Here is a 12,595-nt window from a genome sequence, read left to right on the forward strand (position 1 = left end):
AACATGTACACTGAGGTTAGGATGACGGCTAAATCGGATTAGAACAGGAAGCTCAGTTGATCTGATTTCTTACTGGCTGTTTCCATCACAGGGCTAGTATTTCTGAGCCCTTCACAGATAGCATGGTCATCACGAGGGGCTGTGACAAAGCCACAGTTTGGGTCATGTCTGATCCAGCCATAATCCTTAGCATTAAAAGCCAAGAATAGGATTTGGACCCGGGATAAGTTTTGAGAAAAGGTGAATTCAACGTGTGGCTTTCTCTTTGTGAAAAAAAAGGGTAGACATGAATTTTAGAGTCAAGATCTTGTAGGATCTTATCTTTCTGTTGGTGTTTCAGAGCTTATTTTATTTTCACTTTTAACCCATGCTGCACTTCCCCATGGTTAACAGGGCAAATTTCACACATGTAGAAAGTCATGCAGATGAATTATTTTACCTTTGCCTGCACCTACATCAGGTGGGAGAATACCAGCTTTCATGAAGGGAAACAGAAACAGGACACTCTATAGTTAGCATGTAAAGCTCCATAAAAACACCTCTTAAAACGCTAAAGCATGCAAGAACGGAGTGTACCATATCAGTGTACCACCACAAGGCATGCTGGTGTTCCCAAACTTACCAGGAATCAAGTCCCCACATTACTTAAAGAGCTTTTTTCATTCTTGCCTATTATGTAAGATGCTTAGGAGATTTCATACCAAATTTCAATTTCTAATGCTATGGAAGATAATCAAATAAATAACCCTTAAGCAGTTCTATAATTTAGAGGCATGCAAAATCTTTTACTTTTTTTTTTTTTTATCATTTTCACTGAATCTAAAGTTTTTGAAAATCATTTTTAAAAGTATGAAAGGAAGAGTTCCTTCCTTTCCTAAATACCTTAATGGGGCTCTTTTGCCTTCTCTGTACCAGATGGCATAGCAAACTATGAAGTCCCATGCTCAAACATAAAAGTAAATGCATTATTTAATAACTGTTTTGATTTCCTTGCCAGAAAACCTAAATCAGTATGCAGACTAGCAAATTTTTTCTGATGAATCTAGATCACAACCAGAATCACGTGTATTTATTTGTGTATAGGTCTGCATGTCTGTGTGTGCATGAATGTGTATTACACACATATATATGTATATGTGTGTGTATATCTATATGCAAAGTTGTAGACTGGAAAAAAACATTGTCTTGAACTGTGAATTCAAGTGTGGCAAAATGTTGTAATTTCCTACTCTCACCTCAATATTTTAATACACGTTGAAAAGGGACTTAAAAAACAAACAGCAAATCATTATTCCAGTATGAATTAAATCATTGTTTATATATATTTCAGAAAGAGAAGTTACTAATACATGTTTGTGTTAGTTGGGTAACATGGATACTTCCACGGTAAGAGGGAAATAAAAACGGGATTTTTGTCCCATGAAACTTCTAATTTACATGGATTTTATACATACCCAGCTTACCTTCATCCACAGTTGTTATTGCTTCTTCTGTTATTTGACTTCCTGATCCTGCTGCTGTTTGCGCATAGAAATAAAACTTATACCGAGTGCTGAAATTTAAATTTTTTAAAATCCAGCGGGTCTTGTTGGCAGGAATTTTCAGATCTACCAGAGGGCCTAATTCATGTGTGCTATTAACTGTCAATAAGAACATAAACAAAATAAAGTAATAAAGTAAATGAACAAACCAAACAAAAACGAACACATTGACAGAGAACAAAGCAATGGTTACCAGAAGGGAAGGTGTGTCAGGAGAAGGGGAAATGGGTAAGAGAGTCAACTGTGTGGTGACGGATAGAAGCTGAACTTCTAGTGGTGTATACAGAAGCTGTAGCGTATACAGAAATCAAAACAGTATTGTACACATGAAACTTACATCAGGTTGGGAACCAATGTTTCCCCCGTTAAAAAAACAGAGTCATTCCCCGTTCACTGCTGCAGGGACACTGTCATAAACAAATGCATCAACCCAGAACGTTAAACGCGGATTACACTGATTTGTGCGACCTTACTCTTTGTCCAACATATTTGATAACCTTACCTAGTCCTACAAATGGGAGATTGGGATTGACATACACAAACTACCATATATAAAATAGATGACTAATAAGGACCCACTGCATAGCACAGGGAACTCTTCTCAACACCCTTATACTGGCCTATGTGGGAAAAGAATCTAAAAAGTGAGTGGATATATGTGTGTGTATATATATGTATGTATGTATATGTATATAACTGAATCATTCTTAGCTGTACACCTAAAATTAACACAACACGATAAATCAACATACTCCAATAAAGATTACAAAAAAGAGGATGATCTCAAGATTCACCCTATGATTATAATACAAATGCATCTATGTAAGTATATATGTACATACATAGACAGGTACTTAATTTTGCTTTTGCAAGCCTTTTAAATATAAAAAATAAACTAAGGGATTAACCATTTAAAAATTTCTAGAATATGATGCAACAAGGGGAAATATAGTCTCCATTGGCTTCTAAGCTGGGAGAATTTTACATACATAGACATAGACATAGAGACAGATATACATAGACAGATATTTAATATATATACACAGATACTTAATTTTGCTTTTGCAAGCCTTTTAAATATAAAAAATAAACTATGGGATTAACCATTTAAAAAATTCCTATAACATGGTGCAACAAGGGGAAATAAAGTCTCCACTGGCTTCTAAGCTGGGAGAATTTTATAGCTGAATCTCAATAGCATTTCTTATCTCTGTTTTTGCAGATGGAGCCATGTGTTCTTAAATAATCCCTAAACTTGTCTTCAGGGGCCTTGTGCCAAATGTACCCCTTTTCTTCCCATTTTCTGGTTCTACATAACGCCCACATATGTAACGATAGTACCCACCTAAACCCCATGCTCAAGGTCTGTATTATTCTACAGATCATTTATATTCAAAAGCATATATGTCATTTTTCTTTAAAAAGTATGATTTGAAGTTCCTTCTAGAATAACAGTTGAAAGTATATAAATATATATTCTATAGCTGTAAGGAAACAACTCGTTTGTATTTTAAGATAACCATTAAGATCTTTTCCTTCTTAAGTCATATTCCCCAGTTTCTTGCTCCCCATAACTTACTTGGCTGATATTTTAAGGTATACTCCGTCAAAATGCCATTCGGGTGGCTTGGTGGCTCCCATTCCAAAGTGAGAGAATCTAGTGTTGGATTAACAATCTTCAAAGAGGACGGAGCACTGGGGACTTTAAATGAGAAGTATAGTCAACTCAAAGGTTTTTGAATGTTTCAAACTGCATTAAAGTGACATATTGTATCAGATCTATACCACGCATCAAATTTTTTTAACTCATTCTTATTCATGATTCAGCTGAAAATATGTTAATAGAAACCTGTTCTGCCTCACCATTTCCATCTAAAGTCATTAAAACCATTCTCTCCAAATACATAAGGACTTTGCCTTGATACAGACCCAAACTAACATTCAAACTAATATTGTTGTTGTTCTTTTAAAGAGACAGTACATGTTTGTTTCTTGAATGGGGTCTTAATAAAAGCAAACTAGTAACTGAGCAGAACTAGTAATCTAACCAGACCTGCAAGTAGAAGCAGTTACATTCTGGGCCATGAAGGACTGTTTTTTCCAACAAACCAGGAGTCTGCAAACAATCAGAACACGCTGCGTGCTAGGCTCTGGGCCTGAGCCAGCCTGTCCAGGTGCAGAGGAGCTCTTACCCCAAGAGCTGGCAGATGTCCAGCATCTCTTGGGGATGGACAACAGCCCGGTTGCTGGCAAACCCCTGGCTCTGGGGAAGGCCTGCAGGGAGTCAGGATCTCTGTGGCAGAGGCTGGCAGATTACCAGAGGAAACATGCCTGGTCTGCTTTTAATCCCCTTCCTCATGAGGATGAGGGATGATGGCAGTCCTCCTCCATGATCGTTACCTTCTCTACCCAACCTACCACACTCCCTAGACCCTCCTGTCATTACAGCCAGAAACCAGGCAGCCAACTGGAATTTCTCCCTCTGCCTCATTTTTCCCATCTCTGGAACATCAAATTCTGCCACATCCACCGTGGTAACCTCAACTATATCCCTTCCCTCCTCACCTCTCAGTTGCTGTCCCCTTCAGGCCCTCAGTGGCCTTTGACTGAACCTAGCAGAGTCCTGGCATATAATTCCAGGTTTCCTCACATCACCCCTTTGAGAATTTGACACCCATAAACTCTCCCCTGAAAAATATATATCCCTTGTATATAACACTAGGGGGTTCATGGAGCTCCTTAAACCCATCCATCAACCCCTTAAGAGACTACAGTTCCAGGTTAAGAGCTCCTGGTTTGAGGGTTAATATCCATAGCATTTAAGATCAGCCATCATATTGGTCTTCCCAAACTCAACTTCCTCTCTTTTCTTGCCATTCTTGGTGGCCTAACTTACGGTTCCCTGAAGGAGCCATGCTGCTTCCTACCTTTGTGTCTTGGACATACTACTTCTTCTCTTGTCTGTCCTTTAATCTCCTGGCCCTCTTTTCTATGGCACCATCCCCTGAGTTATCTAAAGAACCAGTCTAAGGTCTCACCAGTGAAAGCCTCTAGTGGAAGGAGCCCTGACCTCCAAGGAGCAATGAGGTTGAGGACAAGGCATTGTAATGAGATGGGAGTTAGGACACAGGTGACTCTCAGAGGCTGCTGGGCAGCTGCCAACACCAGGAGCCCTTCAACCAGAAGTCAGGACAGGGTTTGTCTGTAAACTGCTTTTATCTGTGTATGGGTATATGCTTGAAAAAAAAATACTAATGAAAAAAGATACATGCACCACAATGTTCACAGCAGCATTATTTACAATTGCTAAGATATGGAAGCAACCTAAGTGTCCATCAAGAGATCAATGGATAAAGAAGATATGGTGCATATATACAAGGGAATACTACTCAGCTATAAAAAGAATGAAATAATGCCATTTGCAGCAACATGGAGGAACTTGGAGGTTATTATGCTAAACGAAGTAAGTCAGACAGAGAAAGACAAATACTATATGATACCACTTATATGTGGAATCTAAAAAATACAACAAACTAGTGAATTTACTAAAAAAGAAGCAGATTCACATATATAGAGAGCAGACTAGTGGTTATCAGGTTGGAGTGGCAGAGGGAGGAGGAATATAGAGGTAGGGGAGTAAGAGGTAGAAATTATTAGGTATAAAAATAAGATTCATGAATATATTTACAACATGGGGAATATAGCCAATATTTTATAACTATAAATGGAGTATTACCTTTAAAATTGTGAATTGCTATACTGTATACCTATAACTTACATAATATTTGTATTGCAACTATACTTCACCAGGCTCCCAGGTGACTGTGCCCAGACTCCTCCAGCCCCACCTCCTACATCAGTGTGTTTGGTTCTCCCCTCCCCCTGCCACGGCCTGCACTTGGAGTGACTCTTCCCAACACATTCTGTCAAGACCTCCAACCTTCGGGGACTTTCCTGGTGGTCCAGTGGTTAAGATTCCATGCTTCCAATGCAGGGAGCACAGGTTCACCTCTGGTTGGGGAATTAAGATCCCACATGCTGTGTCAGCATGAACTCTGAAGCTACACTGAGAAAAAAGTAAACTACAACCTAGAGGATTCTTTTCCTTTCTAGATGTTTTTCTCAGGCAATCACATTTAGCTCTCATGCTTTTTGGCTAAGGTAATTGAGGTTTAAAGAAGTTACACAACTTGCTTTAGGTCAGAAAGTTAATGATCCAGGTCAGCATCGAAGTAGTAAGGTTCTACAAGGCATTGTAATAAGATGGGAGCATTGTACATCTCGTTGTAATGAGATACTTTCAAACCTTAGCAATTGTAAATAATACTGCTGTGAATATTGGGATGCATGTATCTTTTTTAATTAGTTTTTTTTTTTCCAAACATATACCCAGACATGGAAAAAAGCAGTTTACAGACAAACCCTGTCCTGACTTCTGGTTGTAGGGCTCATGGTGTTGGTAGGTGTCCAGCAGCCTCTCAGACTCACCTGAGTGTCCCGACTCCCATCTCATTACAACGCCTTGTAGAACCTTGCATAAATGTCCATCAACAGACAAGTGGATAAAGAAGCTGTGGTCCATATATACAATGGGACACTACTCAGCCATCAAAAGAATGGAATTTTGCCATTTGCAGCAACATGGATGGTCTTGCAGGGTATTATGCTGACAGACAGAGGAAGAGTTTTGGCAGTATGACTATGTATGGAGAAAAATGTTAAGTTGAGAGAAAGGTGGTTTTGGGGAAGCCTGTGAAGCCTTATGCACAGCTTCAGGCCATAGTTGAGCTGACACTTTGCCAGCTCTGTGTGTGCTGTGCTCATCTATGGGACAAATCTCATTTGGCTTCCAGAATATACCTCACTTTGGGGCCCTTCTTTTATCCAAAGCCTCTCAAGATGTGCCATAGTCTCCTAGGATCTCAGCAATACATCCACCCTACCTCCTTCCGGAGTATAGAAGACCTTGTCAGGGCTGGCCGGGCCCTCCCCTTTCCCATTGACCACACGGACATTCAGTGTGTAGTGGCTAAAGGGCTCCAGCCCAGGCAACATGCCGTGAGTCTTGCTGCCCTGGAAAGTAAGGATCTTCTTTTCAATATGGCGTCTGTTTCTTGTCAAGGAACTCTGCGCCTTCCAGTAGTAAATCTGAAACAGCAAGAAGAAAAGTCAGGGATGGACAAGGGAATCAACGGAATCTTCATGATCACAAAATTAAAGCTTTGTGTTTTTCCCCCAGAAAGTTCCCTGGGTACATTTTAGACTAGTGGAACAACGGACAGATATTGATTTTGAGGTAAGTGAGTAGGACCCCACAGGTAGTGAGAGAAATTAAATTAAGAATATTTGATGAAGCTGGACTATACTATTTTGTTAGAGGAGTCTACGTGAAATCAACTAAAGAAATGAAACAGCATGAGAGCCACAGAGAAGGATTTAAGTGTCCTTTACTTATATAAAATATTCTAAAAGTAAAAATCATTGTTGTTGTTTACTTGCTAAGTTGTGTCTGACTCTTTTACAACCCCATGAAAAAATTTAAAGATTACTGCCCAATATTTACAAACTTTTCCAGAGTTAATGCAACTTCAAGTACAATATATCATTTAGTTTAATCCTAAAACCCAGAGCAATGGTGTTAAAACTTTTATTATGACTATTCCTATAGTACAGATGAGCCCCTGGGCTATCAAGAGGCAAGAAGACCCTGTGGGAAGTCCATGGCTTTCTCACTAAACCAAACTGCAGTGCTTAATTAAAAGTACTTATTTTTTTGGCATTAAATTGCAGACACAGATTTTGAAGAGGTAAAGTATCGATTAACTTTGGATCCAAAGGCAGAATTGCTATTTAAAAGTCCTCTTAAATTCTCTCAGGAGTTTAAAAGCACTTTCAAAAGAAATCAACATATCTACAGATCTGGCCAAATTGAACGTGATGCAGTGCAAAAACTGGCCTCTAGATGTCAGGGTTTAGCAAATCAAAGCAGTGACTTCTTGGTCGCTAGGAAAGTTCTTAGACCATCTGTCAATCAAAAACATGAATCAGTCTGTCTACTCTTCCCAAGAACAAAGAAAATTGATGTTTATAAGAATGACTAGTTGGGACTACATGATCTTGACCTACAACCTAAATTATTAAAAACAAAAGTCTACATTGTTCTCAGGATAATTTTGTTTGTTCAACACATGTCACCATTGCTTTAAAGCTAGGTGCATTTCATTACACTGTAGCTTTCTGAACAATAGTTTTTCCCAGTTAATGCATTCGTTAACTGTTGAGCTGGCAGACTGTTAGATTCCATGTGGGATAAGTGGAGAAAGTACTTTTCTCTTACTTTGTGAACAGTGAGATTTTGATCTGACTGTAGCTGGGATGCTGCAGAGGTGGCTTGCCAGATGAACTCTCAAGGCTTCCTCTAGCCAAGAAAAGTGAATCTGGCATGCCTTTCACTTAGATGGGCAGGTTCTAAGAAAAGAACAAGAAAAGTGTCTTTCACTTGCCCGATAGCCCTGCAGGTGTCCTCGGATACTTTTCAGAGGTACAGGGTCCCAGTGCACCTCAGCTAAGGTGCTGTTTACCACGTTGACACGCACATTCCCAGGAGCCACCATGGGGACTGGGGAAGATGAGAAAGGGGGGGTAAGAAGTATCAATGTCATTTTGAATTTCATGCAAAAATGTCACTGTCTCATAATTTTGACTTGACACATGCCCCAACCCTATTCTACGAATTATCAAGGAGGAGAGTAATTTTTCATTTTTGATATCTGTTCATTTGACTTTGTGAGAATAACATATCTTTTTAAAAAGTAATAATTTTTAACATTCTGAACCAATTTTCTACATAAGTAGGCTGTTTAAATGCAGAAATGTTGAGCAAAATAACTGCTGCCTCTCTCCTTCCCAGTCTAAGTACCTCTGGAGATGGCCTTGACTTGCACCTTGGTAATCTGTTTTGCTGGGGGAAAATATACACAAAATAGCATCAGACACTTACGGTCTTCTCCAGAATGTCCCATGACCGCAGCTGGCTCTGGGGCAAACCCTGCATCGTTCAGGGCCTGAACTTTGATCAGGTATGGAACAAAGGTTGGGGTGCCCGAGACAATGTATTTGGATACATTTGCCACAACCACAGATGTCCATTCATCATCGCCATCCTTCTGGCGCCAGCTAACTTTGTACTGAAGGCCTGGCCCATTAGATTCGAAACCATTCAAGGGCTACAAGAAAAGCCAGATAATCAGAGCTTATAAAACAGATTGACTGCACCATCTTATACTGGAATGGCAAGTTTAATTCCCAGACTTAACAACAGTGAGCACTGAGACAGTAAAATATAAGCTATGAACAATTTTCTCCAGGAAACTTTTTGTCTTTTTTTCACATGTGATGAGGTTCATAGCTTGTTTGGGATCAACACTTCAAAGGTAGTTAATTTCTATATTGAAGTAGTAAAAAGCATCCAAGTCTCTCAAATTCTGGCTTCACAGTTATGGGTGGGTAACATAAAACTTTCAGTTATATAATTTCCTTTATGCATTTCTGCTTGTGTGACAGTACATCAGTCTCTATTTTACTTGGAAACTGAAACTTGTGAACTACTTCTTTATTAAAAAAAAATGATACTGGCTTATTCTGTCTTGTTTCTCCATGCATGTATATAAGTATACACAAATGAGTATGCATCCAAGTATGGCCCTGTATGGGTCTATCTAAAGTAAGTTTTAAAAAACCACAAGTAAATATATATTAATTTTTCAAGTCCAGAAAATACACACAGGCCAAAAAGGAAATAGAGGTTGACTACTGGTACGTGTCTTCTAGACGGTTCTTTATGATGACGGTAATTCTAGTCAGCATTTATTGAGCATGTATATGTGTTAGGCACCGTCCTACATGCTTGCTGTGCATTAACTCCTTTAATCTTATGAGGTTGGTTCTTTGCTATTCCCATCACACAGATACATGATGCAGATGTTAAGCGTTACACAGTTAGTAAGTGGCAAAGCTGGGATTTGCATCCATTCATTTGGGCTCCAAGGATCAAGCTTTTAACTACTACACTATAAATAAATAAAGAGTCCCCAAAATGGATGAAAGGGGATTTTTAATACGGATATTATTTTTTAAAAAACTTTCTGGGATGGGGAGGGGAAGGAGGATCATGAGACAGGGGATATATGTATAACTATGGCTGATTCGAGTTGTTACATGACAGAAACCAACACAACACTGTAAAGAAAACTTCTTCCAATTAAAAAATAAATTAAAAAACAACTTTTCTTTCCACTCTAAATATACCGAGGAAAAATAAAGATTTCAGACATAGCTCACCTTCCATGTAATCACCAAATTATCTGGCTCTGATCCCAGCCCTTCCACCGCTGTGGGATTTTTATCAGGTTCTAGAAGTCAAGCAGCCATACACTCGTAAGCTTTGATCTTTTGCAAACAGTGGGAAACTTTTCTATTTTATTTCATATCACAGAGGTCCTGCTTTACCTGCAGCTTTAGTCAAATACTGCTCAGATGCCTCGCTGGGCAGACTCCTCCCCAGGTTGTTTTCTGCCATCACTCGGAAGGAATAGTTGACATAGGGCGACAGCTTCAGCTGGGCTGTGGTCTGTGTTCCAGGAACTTCAGTTTGGTGGTGCCACAGCCCTGGCTCATGCATTGCATCTTCATACTCAATGATGAATTCTGGCCATACCACATACATGCAACAAACCCAAGACATGAACTCATTCACCCAATGGTAGGTTACTAGGATAATGAACAAGATAATCTAACAAGAGCAGCCAAACATGAGTTATCTCACTTCCAAGAAAAAATCATTGGGATATTTTGACTTCAGAGTCCTATTATTGTCCTCAACATTTAAGCAGATCCAATAATGTATGGTATTCTTTCTTTAGCACGTTGAGTTAAAATTATTTAGAAGTGACCCACATATTTCTAGGAAAGTTTAAACAATGAAAAAATGACTGATTTTTGTTTTCCACAACAGGAGAAGTTAAATTAAATACAAGAAGATACCATTTCCCACTACATAGACTGGCAACAATCAAGCACTTAACATACTTTTTGGACATAGGGAAATGGGCATTCTTATACTTTGCGGGAAGCATGAATTGGTACAACTTCAAGGGAGCACAATTTAGAAGATCTAACAATACTCAGATATCCTTTGATTGAGAAACTGTGCTTCCAGCAATTTATTTTGAATAAATGTGCTTATGCATATGTTCAAAAATACATGGAAAGGAATCCACATGGCAGCATTGTTTGCAAGTGAAACAACCTAATTGCAAACAAACTAAATGTTCATCAGTAGAACACTGATTAAATAAATGATGATGCATCCACACAATGGAATATTCTGCAGCTGTAAAAAATGAATAGGGCTGCTCCACATGTACTGAAACAGAATGATTTCTAAACTGTATTGTTAAGTGAAACCAAGAAGGGTTTAGAACATGATCCAGTGTGTGCTGGATACTACAGTTGTGTAACATAAAAAGATTTACTATGACATACACACATATACATGTGCTTGATTGTACATGTGTTACTTCTCAGAGGACGCAGACTGTAATACTGGTGTCACTGGAGGAACTGAGAATCAGGAGCGGGAGGAAGACTTAACTTTTTAATGGATACCTTCTCTCTTGTCTCTATTAAAATTTTGTGGTATGTGTATTTTACCCTTGTAAAAACAGGTATTCATTCAAAAAGATGAATGTACCACAATGCAGCACTATTTACAATAGTTCAATGCAGTACTATTTACAACAGCCAAAATATAGAAGCAGTCTGGATGTCCACTGACAGATGACCCCATAAAGAAGCTACAGTACATAAATACAATGGAATATTACTCAGCCATAGAAAGAATGACATAATGCCACATGTGGCAACATGGATGGACCTAGACATTACGATATTAAGTGAAGTAACCCAGGCAGAGAAAGACAAATGCACAATATTGCTTAATATACAATATTGCTTATATACAAATATACAACATTGCTTAATCAAAAAGAAATGATGCAAATGAACTTATATACAAAACAGAAATAGACCCATAGACGTGGAAAACAAACTTATGGTTATCAAAGGGGAAATGGAGGGGGAGGGATAAATGAGGAGTTTGGGACTGACATAAACACAGTACTCTATATAAAAGAGATAACCAACAAAGACATATGGTACAGCACCGGAAACTATACTCAATATTTTGTAATAACCTAGAATGTGAAAAAATAGGTATAAGTGAATCATTCTGCTGTAAACGTGAAACTAACAACACTGCAAATCAAGTATACTTCAATTAAAAAATAAATGGAAAAAAGGGTATTTAGATATTCATTAATTATCTACTACTTGCCATGTACCATGATACGAATTACAGATACAAAAATGAGCTAGAAATATGTGTTGCACTGCTTATAAGCTCATCACTTAGAGTTCTCCTTCTAATCTACATTAATTTGCTAGTGATCTCCAGTTTCATAAACCGATGACCTTCACATTTATATCTTTAGCCTCTATCTCTCCCCTAAACTGCAGTCTTGGATACTTAATCACCCACTCAAGAATTCCACTTGTTTGTTGAGTACGGCATCTCAAATTGGATGTGACCAAGACTGATCCCAATCTTCAGCCCAGCTGGTAGTGACAACTCAGGTCAGAATCTTTTGAAGTCCTTTTTGATTCCTCTCTTTCTCTCAAATGCTCAACAGTCCTGTTGGCTGTTTTTTTAAAAAATATATGCAAAATTTCAGCCTACCATTTCTCAGCTTCTCCATCCCCATGAGCTAATATAAGACTTGAAGATTTCTTGTGTGAATTACTGCGTAACCTCCTAACTCACAAGTTCCCAAACTTCTCGGTCATGGTAGGCTTAGTGTTCCAGTACTTTTTTTCATGGCTCCTTTAGGTCAAAAGAAATACCTAACATTTCCAAGTAGTAAGGAGTTAGGTCCATATAAACTAATAAGTGTTTATGTCTTCACTTAAAATGAACAGGAATCCATATAACTTCTCTA

General features: G+C 38.5%; 1 protein-coding gene across 15 annotated transcripts in view; it reads right to left on the reverse strand.

Annotated features, from left to right (window-relative positions):
- Window positions 1-12,595, reverse strand: part of NRCAM (neuronal cell adhesion molecule) — a 94,589-nt gene that overhangs the window by 30,160 nt on the left and 51,834 nt on the right. For 8 of the 15 annotated variants that reach the window (XM_040260855.1, XM_040260854.1, XM_040260850.1 and 5 more), the window contains 7 exons: window positions 10,050-10,247; window positions 9,882-9,952; window positions 8,542-8,767; window positions 8,045-8,160; window positions 6,485-6,689; window positions 3,121-3,243; window positions 1,464-1,640 (listed from right to left, as the gene is read on the reverse strand). In XM_040260855.1, the coding sequence (XP_040116789.1) occupies window positions 1,464-1,640; window positions 3,121-3,243; window positions 6,485-6,689; window positions 8,045-8,160; window positions 8,542-8,767; window positions 9,882-9,952; window positions 10,050-10,247 (1,116 nt within the window). Of the gene's footprint in view, window positions 1-439; window positions 476-1,463; window positions 1,641-3,120; window positions 3,244-6,484; window positions 6,690-8,044; window positions 8,161-8,541; window positions 8,768-9,881; window positions 9,953-10,049; window positions 10,248-12,595 lie in introns of all 15 variants that reach the window. The other 7 variants (XM_040260849.1, XM_040260844.1, XM_040260856.1 and 4 more) reach the window with 1 other exon arrangement.

This window comes from Oryx dammah, unplaced genomic scaffold (assembly GCF_014754425.2).
Source record: "Oryx dammah isolate SB20612 unplaced genomic scaffold, SCBI_Odam_1.1 HiC_scaffold_18, whole genome shotgun sequence".
Classification (NCBI taxonomy): Eukaryota; Metazoa; Chordata; class Mammalia; order Artiodactyla; family Bovidae; genus Oryx; species Oryx dammah.